Source organism: Centroberyx gerrardi, chromosome 11, assembly GCF_048128805.1.
Source record: "Centroberyx gerrardi isolate f3 chromosome 11, fCenGer3.hap1.cur.20231027, whole genome shotgun sequence".
Taxonomy (NCBI): domain Eukaryota; kingdom Metazoa; phylum Chordata; class Actinopteri; order Beryciformes; family Berycidae; genus Centroberyx; species Centroberyx gerrardi.
In genome coordinates, this window is record NC_136007.1 from 32,328,007 (window position 1) to 32,354,087 (window position 26,081).

At 43.6% G+C, this 26,081-nt stretch overlaps 1 protein-coding gene and 1 pseudogene across 1 annotated transcript in view; both read right to left on the reverse strand.

Moving 5' to 3' along the window:
* The window catches only part of ets2 (v-ets avian erythroblastosis virus E26 oncogene homolog 2), a 49,783-nt gene extending 41,355 nt beyond the window's left edge, over positions 1-8,428 (reverse strand). The window contains exons 1-4 of the mRNA XM_071898633.2: positions 8,250-8,428; positions 7,728-7,797; positions 6,504-6,624; positions 2,352-2,471 (exon numbers count right to left, since the gene is read on the reverse strand). Coding sequence (XP_071754734.1) covers positions 2,352-2,471; positions 6,504-6,624; positions 7,728-7,790 — 304 coding nt within the window. The 5' untranslated portion in view covers positions 7,791-7,797; positions 8,250-8,428. The remainder of the gene's footprint in view (positions 1-2,351; positions 2,472-6,503; positions 6,625-7,727; positions 7,798-8,249) is intronic.
* A 10,730-nt stretch (positions 8,429-19,158) lies between these two features.
* On the reverse strand, positions 19,159-21,119 carry LOC144541820 (18S ribosomal RNA; annotated as a pseudogene).
* Positions 21,120-26,081: the final 4,962 nt, after the last annotated feature.

Consider the following 26,081-nt stretch of genomic DNA (forward strand, 5'->3'; position numbering starts at 1 on the left):
TTTTTGACTTCACATTGCAGAGCGGTTTCTGCTCAAAATGCCACCATTTCCTATGGAAGGGCGCAGATTGCGGATTTTTCCGCTGTGGTTGGTCGTGCAAAGAGTTGAAAATAGTTCAACTTGAGCGGATAATGACGCGCGTCATGCGTCCCTTCTCAAGCGAACAACTCAGCGCTACTTTGGTTGCCGGGCAACAACACATTACCGCTTCGCTTCGTTTCTGCCACTTTTTTCAAAGCGAGGCCGGTTGGCAATTGCATTACTGCAGCAAATGTTCCCCACCTTCAGAAGGTGGCCATTCTCCCCCAAATCTCCCTCCCCCTTCTCCTCCTCTCCTCCTCCTCCCTTCTCCTCCCTCCTTCTCTACACCTCCTCTCCCCCGGCCAGGACCTTCACCCCCCCTCAGCTCCTCCCCTCCCCTCTGGCCCTGCCTCCTCCTCCTGGCTCCTCCTCCTCCCAGAGGAGTGACGCCCCCGTCTGGAGGGAGAGATAGAGAGGAGGAGGGGAGGAGGGGTGGAGGAGGAGGCGAGGACGAGGAGGGAGGTGAGGAGAGAGGAGCGGCAGCAGGGGGAGGGGGAGAGCGCCTCCGAGACTTCAGAGAGCCTTGGGGGGGCTCCTACCCAAGACAAGCCCCTCCCCCACAGAGGAGGAGGAGGAGGAGAGTGATGAAGATGAGGAGGAGGAGTTCAGCTTCTACCAACCTTTTTTTCACTATTTAATTGTAGAACTGCGTGTAGCGCATTGACTCGCTCAGCCCCTAATGTAACAATGTTAAAGGCTAGTAATGTAACGATGTAAAGATACAGGTGAAACTGACAGCACAGAGAGATGTAGCAGGGCAGAGGGTCAGAAAAGCAGATTTCTCTGTAAAAGGGGCTTCATTTCTATTCTTCTGTACCTTGTAGACAAAAGCAAGCAACAAAGAGAACAGTGTAGCACTGTTTATATTTTTAAGTTATCTTTTGACTATCTTTAACACAAAGTACTTGAAAGGGAGCACTTTAGATATATACAGTTTAGTTATTTGTTTGACAAATGGAACTATTTAAGATGGAGTACCTCAGATAATTTTTCAGTCATTCAGGTAATGGGATCCTTTATTGATAATAGCCTATATATTGACAATATAAGAGAATACAAGAATAAGAAGGCACTCAGTGCCGAGGCACTCAGTGCCGAGGCTGTCGCCTCTTCAGGGGAGGCTTTTCCCTGGAAAACCAGAGTTTTGAAACCGCAAGCTTTGAACCGCTCACAATGCGACAAACAAAGGACTCCAAGTAAAACTGTAACAACTGGGCATATAGCATAGCAACAGCATTAGGAAAATAACAGATATATATTCAACGAAGTGAATGTAAACTGTTTGCTAATGTAAAATTGTTGAGATACATTACATTTATCAACTGTTGGTCTGTTAACACCAAATAGCCATTCCCACGTTAGATAGGATTAAGGTTTGCATGTATTTTACCTCTACTAACATGATCTAACTTCATGATCTCATAACATCAAAGAATATATCGTTATTCTACTTACTCATATTCTATTGTTAGATAAAGTCCCTGAATTTCCTTCAGCTTAGTTCACCAACTCCACCTAGGCCTACACAGCTTTTCCTCCATCTAGGCCTATGGTTTACGACCCTTTGTTCCCCTCTCCAACAAAGGGCCAGTACCTGCGGCCAGCATGCTCATACATACCCTATAGTTAAGGACCCATGCACACACACACACACACACACACACACACACACACACACACACACACACACACACACACACACACACACACACACACACACACACACGCACACACACTTGTAAATAGCTTGTATTAGTTTGTGTTACTTTTAATCAATAAATTGTGTGTTGATACAAAAAGGGTCTTGTGTCTGTATTACGGAACGCATGAATGAACCAACCTCTGCTGTTAAAGTCCTCACCTTATTCTTCAACCCTTAGTTAAATGACCAATATTATTAATTTAGTGTTAAATAAAGGTATATTATTGTATTTTAATTGAGATTAACTATTAATATTGAAATGTCAATAATAATTAATCAATTGTCAGTTGTCAGTCAAGTGTCAATTGATAGTTAACTTTATGAGACTGATATGAGACAGATTTTTAGATATTGTAGGAATATTTATCTTATCATTTGTGCCACCTTATGAAAAGTTATAACTCTTCATAATCAGCGCCACTGTGTGAAAAGACTCATATTCCTTACATAAATATTACCCCCATGGGAGGACATTCCCTACACCCTTATCTTAACTCGGTCAGGAATACTGTACTGGTATGCCCGTAAATCACGTGTAAAATGTAGATTTAGGTGAATTTTGACTTACTGTTGGAGATGCCAAAGCACAGCTGCACCTTGGAGAAGCCACTGAAACTGTCCTTCAAGGCCTGACTCATCACTGCTTTACTACATGGGGTCAGCAGAGGCACAGAAGAAGGGCCCAGGTCTGGAGGAAGACCAAAACAATGTCAGGTTAATCCACAAATAAACCTGCCATATCTTGAATAAAAAGTAATGTAATGTATCGGCTAGATAGGCAAACTGTCACACCATATCTGATTAGGAGATGGCATCATTATTGAAACACTAGGTAGTATTGTGTAGCTACCTTTTGGGGATTTTAGTCGGGATGGTGTCAATTCACTCTAAACTTTCATTAATTTGAATTTCAAATACTGAAAAAGAAAGTAAAATTCTGAGAAACCTTGTCATGACAATATTCAGTAGCACTTCACATTATGGTACACACATTATGGTACTGTGTAATTACCCTGTAATTACACAGTACCCATTGAGATTATCCGAAAGTAACTGGTAATTTCTGGTAATAACACATAACTATTTGTAATTATAATGTGTAATATCTCAGTTAAATATTGGTTTGGTGATAACGAGTAATTATTAGCATAACAGTAGTACATTAATGTAGTAAGTTGTGTTCATTACTGAGTAATTACTATGTAATACTTTGGAAACATTTGCTTACCGGCCTTTCCAATACCTTTTCCTTGGTTCAACAGGGTGATGAGGCAGTTACCATACCTATTATTAAAATACTAGATAACACCATGGGAACCATGGTGTTATCTAGTACTTTCATAATAGTGCCAAGTAAAGTCAGGCTTGATACCTCAATATTACACTGATTTTACTGTACTTTATTCCTTGGTTCAATAGGGTGATGAGGTAGTTACCACATCACCTCTTTAAACAGAGCATCTAACAGCTATATACTATGGTGCCAGCGATTAAATTAATGAGATACGTATGTAGGCTTGGTTGGGAGACACCGTGTATGAATGGAACGAGCCAGCGCTAACAGCTAATGGGCTAACATTAACCCACTACCTTTCTTTCCTAGAATTGTCCAGTATTGTTTTTCTAATTGTTTCTCTCCACTGGAGCTGGGAGTGTTGGTAGCGGAGACAACACCAAGAGCCCTTTACTGCAAAGAAGATGGTTTACCAGCGCGTAAAAAGACACTCTGGGACAACAATAACAAATAAAGTGATTGCAGTTGGGCACCAGAGGCCCAATTTAATAGAGGTAAAAAAGCACTGGTATGATATGAGGAGGTGAACCAAAACATTTGCCACAAATGAGGCCTCTGCGCAAGCTACCAGTGGTGGCCCCTCTGAAGAAGAGCCATTAAAGCTGGGCTAGGCAACTTTGGAAAAATGGCCAAGACTTTTAAATTATACAACAAAATTCCAACCCCCTCCCTCTCTGCTCCCTCCCGCAACTCCTCCCTCGAAACAAAGCTCAGGCACGTGTATGTGCATGAGAGCAGGGGCAACCTTAATATAGTCCAAACCTTTTACGCAAAACACAGCTCTGCTAACTCAATCTAGTTGTTACTAAAAGATTCGCCAGCAAAAATATTTTTTGTCAGCATAGATTACCCATTGCAGGTACAAACACACATTGCTACAAACCTTGGTCGAGCTAGGTTCTCTCTATACTGGAAAGAGACAGCGCCAGCTTAGCAGCCAAACTTGATAAATTAACCTTTTAATTAAACCTTTTACACAGAACACAGCTCTGCTAGCTCAGTCTAGTTGTTACTGAAGTATTCCCCGGTAAAAAAATGTTTTTGTCACACGCAAAGCCATAGCTACCTAACACCGGTTGTCTGACTGACCAGAATGTGGCTCCTTCCTGATGAATAGGTCTTGTGCAGGTCTTGATTCCCCCAACTGGTGTTGGGGAAATAATCGCTTCGCTTATGGCTGTTTCACATCATTTCTTTTGTGAATGTGTTTTCTCTCTTCAGTTAGCAGGCTGGTCAGGACGCCTCCTTGCGGAAGAGCTGTCCTAATTGATTGTTAAGATTCAGGTGCCCTGAGATTTTAGAGTGGCTGATTACAGGGCCAGGTACAGTCACAGAGACCATATTTTTTCTCAGAGCATTCAATTTATTGATAGCTGTTGGGATGTAAGGACAATTTAAACAAATACTGCCAAAACTGTTCTAAAAAAATTGCATATCGCAGCTTTAACTCCCTTGGAAGAGCAAGTGCATGAGACCCTGACTAAGATGCAGGTGACAGGTGGGCTGGATACCTTCGACACCTGTGAAGATACAGTTAAATATAGCTGGAGAAGCCGTACACACCCCTCCATTGTCGTGACAATTATTACACACAAATATTTAGCTGCATTGTTTTCATCAAGGCAATGTCGATTGATTCATAGTGTCAGCAAATTGAGAGAAGAGCGTGCAACTTTTCCTAGTAGTTTGCATATTGAGTGTGCTTTCTGCTACTCTGACAGTGATGCTGAAATGGTACATTTTTAAGTCAACATACTCATTTAAACCTAACTGGAACTGTGATAGGGATGCAATTTAATGAGTGCATGTTTATCGGGGCCATCCTGCCATCCTGGGCGCAAAGTAATTTGACATGCTTTTCCTAGGTCTTAAATTCGATGTGCTATCAATCAACAGATGATAAAGCCGGCTCTTGATAAATCACGTTCGCTGCCAATTTCCAAAAATCCCTCCCTTTATTTTGTGCCTCAGCCTTGGAACACCCACAAATGCATATGCAATTAGGCCAAGGCGTAAAAAACAGCGCACCCACATCAATCCATGATTTCTAGCGTAAATCCACTGTGTGGATAACAAGGTTTTGCTCCCACAATTCGATTTGCACTGCCTCAACCCTTAGCTTCACAAAATAGCCTGTGAGTTGATTTTCAGTGCAACATAATCAGTCATTTGTGTCAGGTATATGTATAGGATTTACGTTTTTTTAAATGTTCTATTTAATTTTATCCTAGTTGCTCGGTCTGAGTGGGCCTGATTTGTGTTCTCAGGGGTGGGGGCGAAAAAAAAAAATCTATATGGATTGCTTTCTTGTGCCTCTCTCTCTCTCTCTCTCTCTCTCTCTCTAGAACTGATATTATATGAGCTCTCCATTCATTGTTGCTGGGTTTCTTTTCAAGTTAGTGGCCTGTCTATTTTTACTGGCTAACAATTTTTCACTTGCAAAAAGACTTAAACCTGCAATAAGCGATTTCAGACCCTATAACCAATCCTGAAACTAACATGTGCTATGTGGAGATTTCCTTGTGACATAATAAACCACTATCTGCACACGCGGGCCAGCTGTGTTGCTGTTTTCACCTCTTTTCTAAAGCTTGTTGTCAAAACCCGGACCGACTCAAAGCTCCTCCCGGCCCATTCAGTAGCTTTGAATTTTTTTAAAACTAGCTTGTCTCCTTGCTCGCTGTTTAAAATCGGCGCTCACCCCCTCCCATTCCTGAATTCCTGAAAGTCGTAATGGCGGAATTGATGAAGCGAGCGCGGAAACTTGTTAAATTAGTAAATTTGCTACCTACCTCTTCACTTGTCATAGTGGGACATGTAACCTTCAGCAGAAGAATAATCTGGCAAAGTGAGACTGGTAACCTGAGACACTTCTCCGTATGTACGTTTAGCTTAGCTATTAGCCTTTATGCACTGTTTGTCCTTAGGGGCCTCCGTAGTCCAGTAGTTTTGCTATGCTTTATTTACAAATGTGTTGTCTGTCACCCTCTAGTGGTCGTAAAATCGCTTAATGCAGCTTTATGTTGGCAAATATAATGTTTTGTGCTGTTTAGTTTCACATAAAATACCATAGTTGCTGTTAATGATATTGCATCACTTTCTTCACAAGATGCCTATTTTTAGTTATCAGTGGTATTTGTACTGTTCTTGAAATTGCACTTCAACAAGATTTGATTTGGCCAATCCTGCTTGTTGACGCCTCATAGAAGAGTGTGTGTGTGTGTGTGTGTGTGTGTGTGTGTGTTAAATATCTCTAAATACAATATAATGATAATATGTGCTATAGCCTCCATAATTATGGCTACACCTAGGTGTTCCTTTAGAATTGTGTTTGACCATTGATGTGCCTTGGCCCCAAAAAGATTGAAAACTGGTGTAGTGTATGGCAATGCACACTAGTCACATGCCTGTAGTACAATGGCATACCTTGTGGCGCACACTCTAGCCCTGAGGGCACCTCTTGTAGTGACTGTTCATCTTCTGAAGGGTGGTAATATCCAATCAACAGTGACATGGAGTCTTCAAACAAATCAAATGCTGTCTGCCGCTGTTAATAAACAACAGGAGAAGAAAAATAAAACATGCTGAAATGTTTCCAATTCTTTCCCAAGATAAAGCCATAATACCCAGCAAACTTTGTCAAATGGGGTAGACTGTGTATAGCCAGTTGTCTGAGTGACTAAGTTCAACTGCAGACACTGTGAATAACTCACAAAAAACTCAATTACTCCAACCTCACCAGATATATGGTGCTCCAAAAGGCAAAAGATAACAGTACAGAGACAACAACAAAGTGGTCACTCCCTTTCTGCAAAGCTTAGTCTTATCTGTCATCATCAGTCAGAATGAAAAGGTAAGGCCTTGTTCCCTGAGCCAGGCCTGGCTGTCAGCCGCCAGGGAAAATAGCCATATATGGTCTTTCCTGTTCCTTGGTTTCATGCCTGATGGTGGCTTTATGAGTTATCTTCCTCTCTGCTCCTTATGAGCTTAGAAAACAGGCCTAGCCTGTAACTAGCTAAGATGGCATCTTTTTATCTACATAGGGATGAACTTGAAGGGTAAATCGTGACATAAGAGAGTTCTTAAATACATTCAAATTCATAATATGAGCCCTTCAGTTTGATTCTAGCAATCTTTAAATCTAAAGGATGCAGGGATTGATGTGCGTCACCTGCATTCTACACTAGCATTTGCGTTTCACACCTCTACAATAAGTAACATCACGAGAACATATTTTCTTTAGTGTTTTATATAAAACATATCCCATGGCTTATTCTACAGTCTACTTCATTTGGAGACCAACTGGTATAACAGATATAGAGTGTTCACACAATAATAAACTAAACAATAGACTAAATCACCTTTATTTTTCCCCCCTATCTGTTGGAACAGAAAAACACTGCTGGGGAAACAACATGGCCTTCAAGGACCTGGAGCTGTTCTATAGTTGAGCTGGTTGCCAAGGGGACTGACAGAGTATACAGAGTGAATGTATGGACAGCCTCCTCTCTTTCTGTTCACATCCGTGCTTGGTATTATTTCTGTATCCTTGTCATCACGTTCTCCCTTTTCTGATTAATTCAAGTGCAGAATAATTACAAATAAGCTGCCTGCTTAAACTGACCATTCATTTTATGTATGTATTACTACCTTGAGCGTGGACTGGTTCCCAGTGTACAATGGAGCAATCTGATCCATGCTGATATCGCACATTTGGTATCTAGAGCAGGTTTGAGAGAAAACAATATATCACCAACTATGTTCATACAGCACAACAAAAGCAAAAAGAGGAAACAAACGTCATTGTAAACCCTTTCAACAATAATCACATCAATTTCAGGACTACCAAATAGCTGATCTACTGCCTAGACCATTTGATAAGATCGCCTTATTTTCAATATATGAGAGAGAGCGAGAGAGAGAGCGAGAGAGAGAGAGACTTGGCAATGTTATCTGTGTCGATCCTTATTTAAATCGCTACATTAAAAAAAACCTTAACTTACGTCGATATCCATCGATTGAATTTAACATTTGTCCCAATCGTTAAAATAATCGTCAGGAGAGCTAGTCAACAACTAGTCCTTTAACAAGAAAACCAAGAAACCTGAAATACCATAGCCCCACTGTAGGTAGCCTATAACAATTGCAACTCCACAGATGTCTGTGGCTTACCTGTTGAATTAAACGACAACTCAAATGGCACAGCCAACCAGTAGTCAACCGCTTTGGTGATTAGATAGGCCTGTTGGTTGAAAAATATTGTCAAATGAACAAATGAAATGAAATAAATCCACAATATAGAGGTGTGCCGTGTATTTGTGTGGGCTTTCTGTCTGTGTTTCTATCTGCCTGTGATCACAATGACCAAACCCACCAGTTCTGTTCTTCCTGGAGCTGGGTGGGCGGAGCCCGGATAAGTGCTACGCTCTTGCATAGAGAGAACATCACACCACATTTTATTCAAAATCTGGCAATTTTAAGTGTCCTTGCTGTAAGGCCCACCTATGCCTCGTAAAACATAACTTAACATCTCACACGAACCGTTAGCAGAACACTATTAAATTCGGCATACAAATGGTTTACCAAACAACAGCTGTTTAAATAAAATATCAACTTTATAATTGGTTCACACTGCTCAATACTGCCCTCCGCGTTGTATTTTGGTTGAAGAAGGTTGTGGGACGAACAGGCGATCCAGCTCTAAAAGTTGACATTTTATCAAAATAAGCGCTTCTTTGTGGATCATATCTATGCCGAATTTAGCAGTGGTTTCTAAACCTTTCGTAAAAGGTCTTAAGTTATGTTATGTGAGGCATGTATGTATCCCTAAGCAAGGCCAAATTAAGTTGACAGTTTTTTTTAATGTAGGGGAGCGCCGGTACGAAAGTAACGCGCCGCGGAAGTAACACGGACCTTTTTTCGAAGGACACAGACGCGGAAGTGACGTAATGAAGCCAGTGTGCATATATTCGGAACCGCATACTAACGTACTGCCTACTACATACTCGAGTATGTACCATACTGCCTACTAAATATGAAATTAAGTACCGGTATGCCATTAACCAGCAGACTGTTCACATTGAAGTATACAGCCAAGTATCCCAGAATGCATTTCGCACCAGCCGGCAGCGATAGCGAGGATTTTAAAGCAGCTGTTGTAATTTTGGCTCTACGACTGTTAATATGTCACTTTATTAAGTTGTAATATTTTTTCAGGCGAGAAAGTAACCATGTAGATTCCCAATATGTGGTCAGTTTATCCAAATAACGCCTGTTTGGAAATCTGCACCGACGTTTTCGGAGATCTGAGGAGCCGCCTATGGGAGCCGCTGGCCGGGACCAGCCGGTCATCTCAGCTGCTAGCAGCCCGACTCCTGAGCTGATCGGCCGGTCAACGTCCGTCGTCATACCGGGGAGAACATGATCCGATGAACTGGTCTGTGCAGCTCTTTGGTGATTAGACCTCTGGCTCTAATGTCTCCGTAGCATTTTGATACATGATATAATTCCTTTTGGAAGATAAATGTTGGTCTCACAGAAGAAATCTCACAGTTGTAGCTGCCACATTAGTTTGAATGTAAAGTGAAGCTTCATGTTTTTACTGGACAGAACAACAGCGCTGCCTCTGGGGCTCTATATATACAGATATCACCACATTTCAATAAATATAAATGTATTAAAATGGCCTGGTAACTGGTGAATTGACTTGCATCAATTTATATAATGATCATATTTATTTATCACTTTTCAGAGAAATGTTCTCTGGTTAGTATCTATATTATTAGTTAATGTTAATATTGATGTGAACATGTTACAAAACTTTTCTATTCTTTTGCTCATAGCAACTTACCTCTGAAAGCTTCGGATCTAAACATTGATTGAGAAACAAGAACCTCCCGAGAAAGATGATTAGCCGAATTAAAAACTGATTGTTAGTTAAACTATCAGTCACCTAGTGAGCTGACTGATAGTTTCAGTCAGCTCACTAGCTCAGATGAGAGAAAAAGTGAGAATCTTCTTAAATTACAATCTCTTATAGCATCAGAACACTGACAGACTCATGAATAAATTAATCTTTAAAGTGATCATTTAATCTTCATGCATCAAACACATTTCTAAAAGTGAAAAAGGCCTCATTACATGATCATAGAAATTGATACATACAGTATGTTTGATCATCAATAGATATATAAACAAATAAGTAACTAATAAGCAAAATAAATAGTAATCATAAATCATTTAATAGACAAATAAATTATAAGAATAAATAGTCAATCTAAATAATTTAATAAATATCCTTTACAGGTTGTTGCAAGAGGGCCATACTGCAGGGTAAATCCTCATGTTCCCCTGTTGCGCCTCTATTTCGGGGAAGGTGACCTTAGGAAGGACTTCTGTCTATCAAGGCCAACAATGGAGAACCTAATCCTTCTACTACAGGGGGACACCGACTATGGATGGGGGAAGGCATTTGAGGTTCTTGTATTTGTGTACTGGTTGGCTAGTGCCACATCCTACAGGGTTGTGTCAGAGGCCTTTGACATTCCCCGCACCACGTGTCACGACATGGTGCACCGGGTCAGCAAGGGCATCCAAGGCATGTTTAGGAGGCTGATCCACTTCCCCAACAGGGATGAGCTGGAGGAAATCGGGGCTGGGTTCCAGCAGCTGTCTGGTTCCCCAGCTTTCAGCAATGTGGCAGTGAGCATAGATGGGTGCCATGTTCACATTGTACCACCTGGACGGTTTGCGGCGGACTACTTCAACCGGAAACTGTTCCACTCCATCCAGTTTCAAGCCGTCTGTGACCACAAGGGTCGCTTTCTGGATGTCCACGTGGGCTTCCCTGGCGGTGTGCACGATGTCAGGGTCCTCAGGTGCAGCCCCTTGTATGTGCACCAGCTGTACCCACCTCCAGGATGGTGCCTCATAGGTGACAGAGGGTATCCCTGCTTGGCTCAACCCATTTGCCTGATGACCCCATTCCGTGAGCCTGTCCGGAATGCTGTTGAGGGCAGGTACAACACAAGGCTGTCCAGGGCAAGGTGTGTGGTGGAGAGGGCATTTGGGGTGCTGAAGACCAGGTGGCGCTCCATCTTTTTGAAAGCGCTAGAGGTGAAGGTGGAGTTTGTGTCGGAGGTCATTATTGACTGCCTTTTCCTCCACAACCTCTGCATCGGGAATGGGGACATTTTGGAGCCTGACGAAGATGCTGATGGTGATGATGGGGATGACTGTGACGAAGCCAATGAGCCACTCCAGCGGTCTGGGGACACCCTCAGAAGCAGGCTGGCAGCTGCAGTGTCTGCTCCAAATGACCGGATCCCTGTATTGCAGGAACATGATTATTGTTAAGTTTTTATTTATTTTAACCTTTACCCAGGGAGTTGTCTGATTTTCCTCATTTCAATTTCAATGTTATCCAACCCTGGTGAATACATGTACATAGTTGTAGTAAAGTTGGTAAAGATTTTTTTTTTATTCTTAAACAATTTATTATAACAGATCCACAATCGCAAAGCTTCACACATCATATTTATTATTATTGATTATTCACACATCATATTTTTTTAACAAATAAGTCCAGTTGTTATTATTGTGGTTTCTGTTAATGTAGCAGTGGCGCTCCCACCTGAACATTGATAAATAAAACACTGACAAAATTGTAATCTTTTTTTCTTTTATTTTTTTTGCAAAAAAATGACTGTAAAAGTAACATTAGTCTTTCCTCCCTGGCTTGACTCTCCCTCTCCCTCTCCTCTCTTTCTCGCCATTCCTCCCTAGCTCTGCTGTCCATCCACTCTCTCTACTCTCTCTCCCTCCTCTCACTGTGCCCTCTCTCTTCTTCTCTCCTTTCTCTCTGCCTCTTCTCTTCTCTCTCCAGTGCCTCTCTCTCTTTCTTCTCCTCCCTTTCTTCCACTCGGTGTTCCTTCTCCTCCTCTCTCTCCTCAAACTCCCTAAGGAACGTGAGCCACTCCGACTCACGTTTCCTCTTAGCTGGAGTGCTAAATTCCTGCTCTGGAGGAGAGACCACTGCTGCAGGGGTTGGTGCCATGGCTGAGGAGATGAGGTTTGGTGGGGTTATGGATGGTCTTTGCCCCATCACCTCATCCATGGTATCAAACCACTTCCAGTTTGCAGCAGTGGCCTCTCCTCCCTCAGTGCTCACACCCGTGCGAGGTGCCTTCAGTTCCTACAAAACAACATACACAAAGGTCATCTGATAATCATTATTTAGCTAAACTTTTCACCACTAGTCATATACTCTGTGATTAAATTAGGGAAACCAGGGGAAAAAAATTGGATATGGGATAAACATAATGGACTGCATTGTTTTAACAAATTGTAGATATTACCCAGCACTGACTTTGCCTGATTATTTTGGAGAAAGCAAACATCATAATCAAACATCAAACATCATCATCACGTTTCTTTTGTGCTAAACATCAAGACTGTAGTGCTTTCGATGCTTCAACTCACCTTGTATTTTTGTTTTAGGTTCTCCCACTTCTTTTTGGCCCACCCAGCCTCGACCTTTCCCTCCAACCCATGCTCCTTGATGAACATCCTATACAAGCATAACATTGGTCAAATTGGCATAAACTTTTGACAGGGGATAAGCACTTATATGTGAACATCTACCAGCCACTGACAGATAAATATTCAAATTCACCAGCCACTAAATAGTAAATCATTATATTGTGTCTCAAATCTAACAGCCACTTTCATATTTTACCAGCATTTGGCTGGTGGCTGGTGCTAATTTCCCACCCTTATGGTCATTGCAATGATCCCTTAACGACAAAACTAACTGGTCACCAGCAATATGTACAATTATACATCTCAGGAGAGCAGAACAGTAACTTATAATGAGCCATGCACATGAAAATTACAACACTTAATTTTCTAACTCAACGCCTTTCATGGCAGCATTGCGCCTGCCGGTGAACTGGTCCTCATTTTTAGCCCTCCATTTTATGAGGCGCTCGGTGTCTTCATCAGTCCCTTGAAGAAAGGAACAACGATACGGCGTTATTAATCACGGTTAACGTTACTCATCACACGTCCACATTTACAGCTCAGTTATAGTTAACTACGGTGTTATTAGCCAACTCGCTAACCTCTAACGTTATGCTATATTATTAAATATTATTATTGTTATAAAGATACGTTCATTATGAATATAAACCCCGTTATTCGAATATTATTTGACCACATACAAGCCGTATTACAGTTTGGTTACTCACATTTGTACGCACTCTGTCGCTGGCTGGTGCCAGGACTGTCTGCCTCGCAGTCCGCCATTCTGCAGTCTGAAGAGACGCAATGCATTTTGGGGCGGTTGAGTATGTCCAGTAAGCTCACGCCGCATACTCAGGAATTCTTGCTAATCTAGTATACATCCGGGCATTTCTTGCGTACACAAAATTCACATACTATGCAGTTGGAACGCACTACATACTCAATTTCACGTCATACTTAGTATGAATAGTACGTTAGTATGCGGTTAGTATGCGGTTAGTATGCGGTTAGTATGCGACTACAGGCCAGTGTTACATGACTGCTGATTGGCTGAGCTGACTACATTTGAGTGCTACATGGCTGCTGATTGGCTGAGCTGACTACAGGCTAGTGTTACATGATTTCTGATTGGCTGAGCCGACTACAGTCTAGTGTTACATGACTGCTGATTGGCTGAGCTGACTACAGGCAGGTGTTACATGACTTCTGATTGGCTGAGCTGACTACATTTGAGTTTTACATGACTTCTGATTGGCTGAGCTGACTACATTTGAGTTTTACATGAATTCTGATTGGCTGAGTTGACTAAATTTGAGTGTTACATGACTTCTGAGTGGCTGAGCTGACTACAGTCTAGAGTTACATGACTGCTGATTGACTGAGCTGACTACAGGCAGGTGTTACATGACTTCTGATTGGCTGAGATGACAACATTTGATTGTTACATGGCTGCTGATTGGCTGAGCTGACTACGGTCTTGTGTTACATGACTGCTGACTGGATGAGCTGACTACAGATAGGTGTCACGTGGCTGATGATTGGCTGAGCTGAGTACAGGCGTGTGTTACATTACTGCTGATTGGTTACGCTGATGACGGGCTAGTGTTACATGATTGCTGATTGGCTGAGTTCACTTCATTTGAGTGTTCCATGTCTGCTGATTGGCTAAGCTGACTACAGTCTAGTGTTACATGACTGCTGATTGGATGGGCTGACTACAGATAGGTGTCACATTGCTGCTGAGTGGCTGAGCTGAGTACAGGCGAGTGTTACATTACTGCTGATTGGCTGCGCTGATGACAGGCTAGTGTTACATGACTTCTGATTGGCTGAGCTGACTAAATTTGAATATTACATGACTTCTGATTGGCTGAGCTGACTAAATTTGAGTGTTACATGACTGCTGATTGGCTGAGCTGACTACAGGCAAGTGTTACACAGCTGCTGATTGGCTGAGCTGACTACAGGAAAGTGTAACATGACTTCTGATTGGCTGAGCTGACTACATTTGAGGGTTACATGGCTGCTGATTGGCTGAGCTGACTACAGGCTAGTGTTACATGACTGCTAATTGGCTGAGATGACTACATTTGAGTGTTACATGGCTGCTAATTGGCTGAGCTGACTACAGGCTAGTGTTACATGACTGCTGATTGGCTGAGCTGACTACATTTGAGTGTTACATGGCTGCTGATTGGCTGAGCTGACTTCAGTCTAGTGTTACACGACTGCTGATTGGCTGAGCTGACGACAGGCTAGTGTTACATGATTTCTGATTGGCTGAGCTGACTACAGGGGAGTGTTACATGGCTGCCGATTGGCTGAGCTGACTACAGTCTAGTGTTACATGACTTATGATTGGCTGAGCTGACTACAGGCTAGTGTTACACGGCTGCTGATTGGCTGAGCTGACTACAGGCTAGTGTAACATGGCTACTGATTGGTTGAACTCACTACAGGCTAGTGTTATATGACTTCTGATTGGCTGAGCTGAGGACAGGCGAGTGTTACATTACTGCTGATTAGCTGTGCTGATGACATGCTAGTGTTACATGATTGCTGATTGGCTGAGCTGACTACAGGCAGGTGTTACATGACTTCTGATTGGCTGAGATGTCTACACTTGAGTGTTACATGACTGCTGATTGGCTGAGCTGACTACAGTGTAGTTTTACATGACTGCTGATTGACTGAACTGACTACAGGTTAGTGTTATATGACTTCTGATTGGCTGAGTTCACTACATTTGAGTCTTACATGGCTGCTGATTGGCTGAGCTGAGTACAGGCAAGTGTTACATTACTGCTGATTGGCTGCGCTGATGACAGGCTAGTCTTACATGACTGCTGATTGGCTGAGCTGACTACAGGCTAGTGTTACATAATTTCTGACTGGCTGAGCTGACTACAGTGTAGTTTTACATGACTGCTGGTTGGCTGAGCTGACTACAGGCAGGTGTTACATGACTGCTGATTGGCTGAGCTGACTACATTTGAGTGTTACATGGCTGCTGATTGGCTGAGCTGACTTCAGTCTAGTGTTACACGACTGCTGATTGGCTGAGCTGACTACAGGCTAGTGTTACATGATTTCTGATTGGCTGAGCTGACTACAGGGGAGTGTTACATGGCTGCCGATTGGCTGAGCTGACTACAGTCTAGTGTTACATGACTTATGATTGGCTGAGCTGACTACAGGCTAGTGTTACACGGCTGCTGATTGGCTGAGCTGACTACAGGCTAGTGTAACATGGCTACTGACTGGTTGAACTCACTACAGGCTAGTGTTATATGACTTCTGATTGGCTGAGCTGAGGACAGGCGAGTGTTACATTACTGCTGATTAGCTGTGCTGATGACATGCTAGTGTTACATGATTGCTGATTGGCTGAGCTGACTACAGGCAGGTGTTACATGACTTCTGATTGGCTGAGATGACTACACTTGAGTGTTACATGACTGCTGATTGGCTGAGCTGACTACAGTGTAGTTTTACATGACTGCTGATTGACTGAACTGACTACAGGTTAGTGTTATATGACTTCTGATTGGCTGAGTTCACTACATTTGAGTCTTACATGGCTGCTGATTGGCTGAGCTGAGTACAGGCAAGTGTTACATTACTGCTGATTGGCTGTGCTGATGACAGGCTAGTCTTACATGACTGCTGATTGGCTGAGCTGACTACAGGCTAGTGTTACATAATTTCTGACTGGCTGAGCTGACTACAGTGTAGTTTTACATGACTGCTGGTTGGCTGAGCTGACTACAGGCAGGTGTTACATGACTTTTGATTGGCTGAGCTGACTACATTTGAGTGTTACATGGTTGCTGATTGGCTGAGCTGACTACAGTCTAGTGTTACATGACTGCTGATTGGCTAAGCTGACTACAGGCAGGTGTAACATGACTTCTGATTGGCTGAGATGACTACAGCCGAGTGGTACATGACTGCTGATTGGCTGAGCTGACTACATGCTGGTGTTACAATTACTTCTGATTGGATGAGCTGACTACAGGCGAGTGTTACATTACTGCTGATTGGCTGTGCTGATGACAGGCTAGCATTACATGATTGCTGATTGGCTGAGCTGACTACAGGCAGGTGTTACATGACTTCTGATTGGCTGAGATGACTACACTTGAGTGTTACATGACTGCTGATTGGCTGAGCTGACTACAGTGTAGTTTTACATGACTGCTGATTGACTGAACTGACTACAAGTTAGTGTTACATGACTTCTGATTGGCTGAGTTCACTACATTTGAGTCTTACATGGCTGCTGATTGGCTGAGCTGAGTACAGGCGAGTGTTACATTACTGCTGATTGGCTGCGCTGATGACAGGCTAGTCTTACATGACTGCTGATTGGCTGAGCTGACTACAGGCTAGTGTTACATAATTTCTGACTGGCTGAGCTGACTACAGTGTAGTTTTACATGACTGCTGGTTGGCTGAGCTGACTACAGGCAGGTGTTACATGACTTTTGATTGGCTGAGCTGACTACATTTGAGTGTTACATGGCTGCTGATTGGCTGAACTGACTACAGTCTAGTGTTACATGACTGCTGATTGGCTGAGCTGACTACAGGCAGGTGTAACATGACTTCTGATTGGCTGAGATGACTACATTTGAGTGGTACATGACTGCTGATTGGCTGAGCTGAGTACATGCTGGTGTTACATGACTTCTGATTGGATGAGCTGACTACAGGCGAGTGTTACATTACTGCTGATTGGCTGTGCTGATGACAGGCTAGTGTTACATGATTGCTGATTGGCTGAGCTGACTACAGGCTGGTTTTACATGACTGCTGATTGGCTGAGCTGACTACATTTGAGTGCTACATGGCTGCTGATTGGCTGAGCTGACTACAGGCTAGTGTTACACGGCTGCTGATTGGCTGAGCTGACTACAGTCTAGTGTTACATGACTGCTGATTGGCTGAGCTGACTACAGCCGAGTGTTACATGATTGGCTGAGCTGACCACATTTGAGTGTTACATAACTGCTGATTGGCTGAGCTGACTACAGGCTAGTGTAACATGGCTGCTTATTGGTTGAACTCACTACAGGCTAGTGTTATATGACTTCTGATTGGCTGAGCTGAGGACAGGCGAGTGTTACATTACTGCTGATTCGCTGTGCTGATGACAGGCTAGTGTTACATTATTGCTGATTGGCTGAGCTGACTACATTTGAGTGCTACACGGCTCCTGATTGGCTGAGCTGACTACAGTGTAGTTTTACATGACTGCTGATTGGCTGAGCTGACTACAGGCAGGTGTTACATTACTTCTGATTGGCTGAGTTGACTACATTTGAGTGTTACATGGCTGCTGATTGGCTGAGCTGACTACAGTCTAGTGTTACATGACTGCTGGTTGGCTGAGCTGACTACATTTGAGTGTTAAATGGCTGCTGATTGGCTGAGCTGACTACAGTCTAGTGTTACACGGCTGCTGATTGGCTGAACTGACTACAGGCTAGTGTTACATGATTTCTGATTGGCTGAGCTAACTACATTTGAGTGTTACATGGCTGCTGATTGGCTGAGCTGACTACAGTCTAGTGTTACATGACTGCTGATTGGCTGAGCTGACTACAGTGTAGTTTTATATGACTGCTGATTGGCTGAGCTGACTACAGGCAGGTGTTACATGACTTCTGATTGGCTGAGCTGACTACATTTGAGTGTTACTTGACTGCTGATTGGCTAAACTGACTACAGTCTAGTGTTACATGACTTATGGTTGGCTGAGCTGACGGGGGGTTAGAGAGGTCAGCAAGTCAGATCCATAACTTCGGGATAAGGATTGGCTCTAAGGGCTGGGTTGGTCGGGCTGGGGTGCGAAGCGGGGCTGGGCTCCAGCCACGGCTGGGGGAGCAGTCGCCCCGTCGCCCTCCTATCCCTGCCATTGGAAGTGTGACGTGCGGCCCGCCTCGCGGGGCTCTCGGCCGCGGTGCCTCGTGCGTCGTGTGGCGGGGTTTTTCGCGGGACGGTGTCCGCCGCCGTGTCGGAAGGCGGGCCGGTGGAGGGGATCGGGTACGGTGGTCGACGCACGAGGCGCTGCAGACGAGAGCGACATTAAGTTGGTAGGCACTCGGAGGCGTGCGAAGGGGGACCAGGAGCGAAGCCCCCATGCTGCGCTGAGGTTTTTATGGTTCCGAATGGCGGACCGGGCCTGGTGCCACCGGACAGGCCTCCCCAAGGGCGCCCCAAGTCAAGCCCGCCGCTCTGTCAGCCCTCGGAGCAAACGAACAGGCCAGGGGGCGTAGGTGCCCTGGGGGGGGACTGCAGCGTCCGGTCGGTACTAGTCCAGACAGAGAGGGTAGTGTTTGGTTCAACGCACGCCGCCGCCACGCAGCCTCCTCCCCCGCACTGGGGGGGTGAGGACGACGGGACGGACGTCGCAGCCTCGGGCAATGCCGGAAGGGATGCCCGACTCATGCGGGCCGCAATGGGCAACCCCAAGGTGAGGCCCTCAGCAGAGAGGGTTTTTTTTTTGCCGCTGTCACCCCCGCCGACGGCTTGCGCCGCACGGCCGACAACCCGGTAATGATCCTTCCGCAGGTACACCTTTGGAAACCTTGTTACGACTTTTACTTCCTCTAGACAGTCAATTTTGATCGTCTTCTCGGCGCTCCGCTAGGGCTGTGTCCGACCCCGGCGGGGCCGATCCGAGGACCTCACTAAACCATCCAATCGGTAGTAGCGACGGGCGGTGTGTACAAAGGGCAGGGACTTAATCAACGCGAGCTTATGACCCGTGCTTACTGGGAATTCCTCGTTCATGGGAAATAATTGCAATCCCCAATCCCTATCACGAGTGGGGTTCAGCGGGTTACCCACGCCTCTCGGCGAAGGGTAGACACACGCTGATGCACTCAGTGTGGCGCGCGTGCAGCCCTGGACATCTAAGGGCATCACAGGCCTGTTATTGCTCAATCTCATGTAGGGATGGGAATCGAGAACCGGTTCCAGTTGAGAACCGGTTCCAAATTGTCTGATCCATCGGAATCGTATGCCTCCGAGGTTATCAATTCCTTTTATCGATGCCGGCATGTTTTTCTGACAGTTGCGCATGCGCATTGCAAAAACTCATGCGTTATGACGTCAAACTCTGCGTCTACGCTGCTGGAAACTTGCAACAAGAAGGAGTCATGGCGGAGAGGAAGAAACGGTCCAAAGCGTAGCTTCATTTCACGAAGAAAGATGACAACAGTGCTACTTGTAACGTCTGTAAAATTATCACGCTAAGTTCACACATAGCGTTTTTTGATGTGGAAAAAGCACTGCCTGGAGCGCTTTTTGTGAGGAGAAATAAGAAGCGGATCACGGCAACGTCACCTGACATTAGCTGTGCAGCTGCTAGCTCACTAACCAGCTGGTTAGCTCTTCTAGCAGACAAAACAACAACAAGCAAAGGCTTACCAGATATTTCCAATACATGTCCAGTATAATCCATACTGCCTTTATGATCGCTGTTGCGGTAACGGAAATTCACTTATTACAACGTCCAATTTCTCCACCGGCACTTTCACTTTCTCCATATTTGTTGTTGCTATGGGAAACGGTCAGCGTCTCTGTCATCGCGATTGGTCGGCTGGGAAAAAGAGGTTCACGTCACCCGGCGCTTTTCTGAAAAGTTGAACATTTTATCAATTCCCATCCCTAATCTCGTGTGGCTGAACGCCACTTGTCCCTCTAAGAAATTGGACGCCGACCACACGGGGCCGCGTAACTAGCTAGCATGCTGGAATCTCGTTCGTTATCGGAATTAACCAGACAAATCGCTCCACCAACTAAGAACGGCCATGCACCACCACCCACAGAATCGAGAAAGAGCTATCAATCTGTCAATCCTTTCCGTGTCTGGGCCGGCTGAGGTTTCCTGTGTTGAATCAAATTAAGCCGCAGGCTCCACTCCTGGTGGTGCCCTTCCGTCAATTCCTTTAAGTTTCAGCATTGCAACCATACTCCCCCCAGAACCCAAAGACTTTGGTTTCCCGGATGCTGCCTGGCGGGTCATGGGAATGAATCATGAATGCTTTTTGCCAATCATTTTTCTAAAGCATGCTGAACAGCTTTAGATTTTTGTATGTATTAAATCTACCATTCCAGGTGTTCATTGTTTTTTATTCATTGCTTTATATCATATACCATAATCCCACAGTGTCACTCAGTCAGCCTCCCCAGTACAAAATTCAACCAGAAGCAGTTTGTCAACATTCTTAAAACTGAGACCTGTAGTGTGCCAGAGTGATTAACCCCTGAATAGATTCATTAGCACTCATTCACAGGTTGGCAATATTGCAGAGGAATGCCCATTCACACTTCACCATGCATTATTTTTAGATCACCAGACGTCACAACCCCCTCCATTTGAAAAAGTTTCAAATTTAAAATGTTTAAATGGGATTAAATTCATTTTTAGAGAACACCTTACTAAAAATAAACCAATTATGTTTTACAAGACAAGAGAATTTCAAGTTTCAAAATGACCTGAATCATGAAAAGCATGTTAAATGAAAGCACATAGAGGAAACTATACTAAAAATACTATAAAAAAAATTATAAACTAATCTATACTATATAGAAACATCTCCAGCTGAATTCAGCTCTATGTCTTGCTCAGTGAGTGAGCTCAACTAACCTGAAGCAAATGAAGTCACACCCTCCTCCCACCGTTGAAAGACCACAATCAAGCTGATTGGTCTGTGTGACTATGACATCATCATGAAGGTGTGTAGTGCTGCATGGAGGATAAATACTGCAGGTAAACTCCACTCCTTCATTGTGTTTTCCATTCTGATCACACACACCACCTCTTTGCCATTTTGGAAGAGAATTTCATCGAATCTGAAGACTTTTCTGAAGAAAACTCTTTTTTGAAGTTTCTTGCTTTTTTAAAAGGATTTTTTCTACTCCTATTTCTATCTTTATTCTTTTTTTTTCTTTTCTTGCTCTCTCTCTTCCCAAGAGCTTTGTTGTTTTTTTTCTTCTTTTTGTGAAGAAGATTTTCCTGAGGACAATGGCAGGACAGGCTGCAAAGTACGTACCAATTTGTTTTCACTAGTTGAATTGTATTTTGCTTGAAACTGCCAGTGCAGTAAGTGATATTCACTTGATAAGATTTCTTAAAATAAGTCAGGGGTGGTTTCACTGACTTTACAAGTTTTAAACTTGAAAAGGATTCTTTTCCTTTCTGAAAGGATTTTAATCAAACAACTGAAGATTTTTCTTCTGCAGGAGGAAACTTTCTTCTGGAGAAGATTCGGAAGTTGTTTTTGTCCTTCAAAATCTAAAGTTTTGGGGGGAAAAGTTATTGATGTTTCTATTCTATTGCCTGTGAAAGTAGAAATTTGCTGAAATGCATTTCCTCTGTCAGAGAGACAAACTCCACAAACACACTGTATATAGAACTATGTTTATTCTTGCTGGTTTCACTGTACAGAAGGTGATTCTCACATGTGTCTAATGGACAATCCAGCCACACATTAAGGAAAAACAGTCTTCATTTTCACTGTTATTATTACTCTTATTACTTACTTATATATATATATATGTATATATATATATATATATATATATATATATATATATATAAATACTGTCTACTTTCTCTCTTTCTCTCTCACAGCGAGAAGGATCGACGCATCATCCACTGTCTGCTGTGCGAGAAACCCCAGGACATGCTGTCTACCCACCTGGCCAGGGTCTGCATGAAGAGCAACACAGCTGTGGAGAGGCAGGCAGAGGTGCAGAGGGCCAAGGAGTCGATGAAGGCTTGGACCTGTCAAGGCAGAACCTGGGACTACGCCGAGATGTGCAGGCGGTACCCCAAGCCTTCCAGACTGGCTCTTCTGGAAGATCTTTGTAGAAGAAACTTACATCGTCAATGCTCCCATGGACATGCATTGAACCCAGCGACGAGTAACCAACCACTTCGGCTGCCGCCGAGCAAGCCCCTCTCAAAAAGGCCTATCGACACGGCACCAACTGTTTTGGAAAGCTCTCAAAGAGTTCTTTCCAGCACATGCCACCATCGGTAGGGGGCGCTGTTCCTTGATATGGAACTGCAATTTCGGCCACTTGCCAAAATTTTAGCTCAAATTGGACTCCATAGCAGTGTTCGCCATCCCCAAATTAGCCAAGAAACTCATTTTGGGCTAATTCTAGGCTGATTTATTGAAGAATCTGATGACTTCCCAAATGGGAGCTGTCCCACTTCCAATTTCAGGGTACCTTCCTTTTGGAAGCGAGGCGAAATGCGGGTAAAAAATGTCAGAGAAAAAAAACAAAGACATTTCCTGAAAGCTCGTGACCTCGGGAACAACATATGGGAAAATCAGAGCTCTGGGACATACCCATCAAAATCTACAGGGTTTGGAGGGCACTTCCAAATTCATGTCTAAGTCAATGGAAGGCCTCGGACCTTTTTGCGACTACTTTCGGGGGCGCCGCATGGCCATTTTAAGAGCTATCCGCACCAAGTTCGCACCCAGGCTAGAGGGCTGTTGGTACTACAACATATTTCAAACGCAGACAGATAGACCCTTTCTTTGACCTTTTGCAGGGGGTGAAAGCTGCTTCCAACAGGCAATTCTAAGTCAATGGGCCAACCCCTGACCCCGCGGTTTTGGGGTCAAACCATGTCCAAAGTGCACCGAAATGGACAGGCGGGTCCTGAACGATGCCGCCGACAATCCTGCAAAGGAATTTTGGCTGTAAACCTCTTCTAAAAAAATGTTGTTGTTTTCTCCCAGAAATCACTTCAAGACAGTCTGGGGAGCTATAACCCTAAGACCCTTAGGGTTGGGAGGAGGTGAAACGTAAATTTTGTCGTAGGCCCAAAAGGAAGGTATCACCGGAATCGTCTCGGCCCGGGGAATAACATATCTCAGTCCCGCCCCCGTGAGTGGCTCCACCCCTGAGAAACTCAGCAAAAGGGGTCGCCGAGAGGCCCACTTTGGCCGACTTTGAACCTTAATAACTTTGCGACAAAAAGGCCTATCGACACAGGACCAACTGTTTTGGAAAGCTCTCAAAGAGTTCTTTCCACCACATGCCACCATCGGTAGGGGGCGCTGTTACTTGATATGGAACTGCAATTTCGACCACTTGCTAAAATTTTAGCTCAAATTGGACTCCATAGCAGTGTTCCCCATCCCCAAATTAGCCAAGAAACTCATTTTGGGCTAATTCTAGGCTGATTTATTGAAGAATCTGATGACTTCCCAAATCGGAGCTGTCCCACTTCCAATTTCAGGGTACCTTCCTTTTGGAAGCGAGGCGAAATGCGGGTAAAAAATGTCAGAGAAAAAAAAACAAAGACATTTCCTGAAAGCTCGTGACCTCGGGAACAACATATGTGAAAATCGGAGCCCATCAAAATCGACAGGGTTTGAAGGGCACTTCCAAATTTGAGCTTCCAATTTCAGACCCCCTTCCTTTTGGAAGGCCTCAGGGCTTTTTTCAGCTGCGCAGCCATTTTAAGAGGTATCGACACCAAATTCATACCCAAAGGAGAGGGCTGTGTGTGCTACAACATACTTCAAAGTCAGACAGATACAGCTTTCCTAAAAAATTGTAGTCATTTTGAGCTTCGGTTCCTGCGTAGACCTGTGTTCTAAGGGTCAATAGTCAAGCTTGTCGACTCTCAGGCCGGTCAGAGACTTTGAAAATAACGGGGCCTCGGAGAGTCTTAGACCCATGCGGGATCAGTCGGAGGGGCCACCGGGGGTTTACACGTTGATTTTGGGGTCAATTGGACTCTCTATACTTCAACTTGGAATGAACTTCCAAATTCAGTATACTTCCACTTTGACACCACTTCCAACTTCATACTTGGTCATTTTGGGTCAAATAGAACATTAAAATCAAGTTTGGGACACATTATACTTCAACTTTGAATTGACTTCCAACTTCAGTATACTTCCACTTTGACACCACTTCCATCTCCATACTTAGTCATTTTCGGTCAAACATAACATTAAAGTAAAGTTTGGGAGACATTATACTTCAACTTTGAATTAACTTCCAACTTCAGTATACTTCCACTTAAAAGTCACTTCCAACTCCATACTTAGTCATTTTCGGTCAAATATAACATGAAAGTAAAGTTTGGAAGACATTATACTTCAACTTTGAATTAACTTCCAAATTCACTATAGCAATTTTTTGGTGGAGTACTACTGCCCCAAGGTGGCAATTGCCCAGACTTCCAACTTGGATCACCAAAAGTGAAAAAAATTCCAACTTCCAAATTGAGACTTCCAACTCTACATATGTTCAATGGTAGAACTTTAACTTTTCTTCCATGAGGGGGGTAGAGTGGAAATGAATTTGGAATTTCCAAATCGGGTATTGAAACCCATTCATTTCAGGCCTCAAACCCTACCCCCCTAACCCTAACACTAACCCCCTAACCCTAACCAACCAGCATTTTGGGCTAACTTTATCTCCACCCAGAACAAAAAGACTTTTTTGTAAATAAAATCATCTTGCTTTAAAACTAATCCTCGGGTATGGCGTCCTCTTTATATGTTGCTGGTCACAAGGTTGAGCCAAATGTTTTCTTTGTTGTGGCCGTAACAGTTATTTTGATCTATATTATAACCCATGAAGGAAAGTTGTAGATATCACTGGTGGTGTTTATTTGGTGTTTTTACTCTCAACATTACTACAATAAAAGAAAAGGTGGTGTATTTACCCAAATCTCAACAATACTCATATTAAAAGTCAGCTGTAATAGAAGCCATAATAGAGGCTCCTCTTGAATCCTGAACTGGTTCCAGCATGCTGCCAATTCTGCTAAAAACAGACAAAATACAGCTCAAAACACTCAATATGGCCTCCTCTTCTCATTGCATGTGTTTGGGGTTGAATATCTGCAAGGATTTGTTTAAAATAAAAAAAAACATCTTAAAAGGGTCAGAGGTCAGCGTGTAGACAGGGCTGCTGTAGGAGCTGGGCAGCAGGGGAGCTTCCTAACTGTCCAGCACCACCTAATGGTCACTGTCTAGATGGCATACAGGAAAGAATTTATAAAGAAAAAGGGTTAAAAGGGTCAGGTAAACTGAATGTAAGGGAAAGAAGTTAGTCAGATGTGTGTGTGACAACAGAGCAATAAGCACTCAGGTACTGATACTGATACTGGTGCATGTCATTTGAAGTGTATAACCAATCATGAATATCAAATATATTACTACCATAGAGACAGTGCATAAAATAGGCCTCGCCTATCGTGGGGGAAATCACTGCACCGCTCTCCATTCACTTTGTGTGACTGAATGCACATCATTGTCATTATTGCCCAAATTAAACATGCCTAACAGGGTTGAAAACTTAAAAACCATGAATTACAGTTTTTTGTGCTCCCGAGCAAAACAAGGAGCTGTTAAGAAGAAAAATGGGGATCCAGGCTGTAAAGAGAGAGGCGCTGACAGTGGCTCATGGTAGAAGAGGGGGAAACTT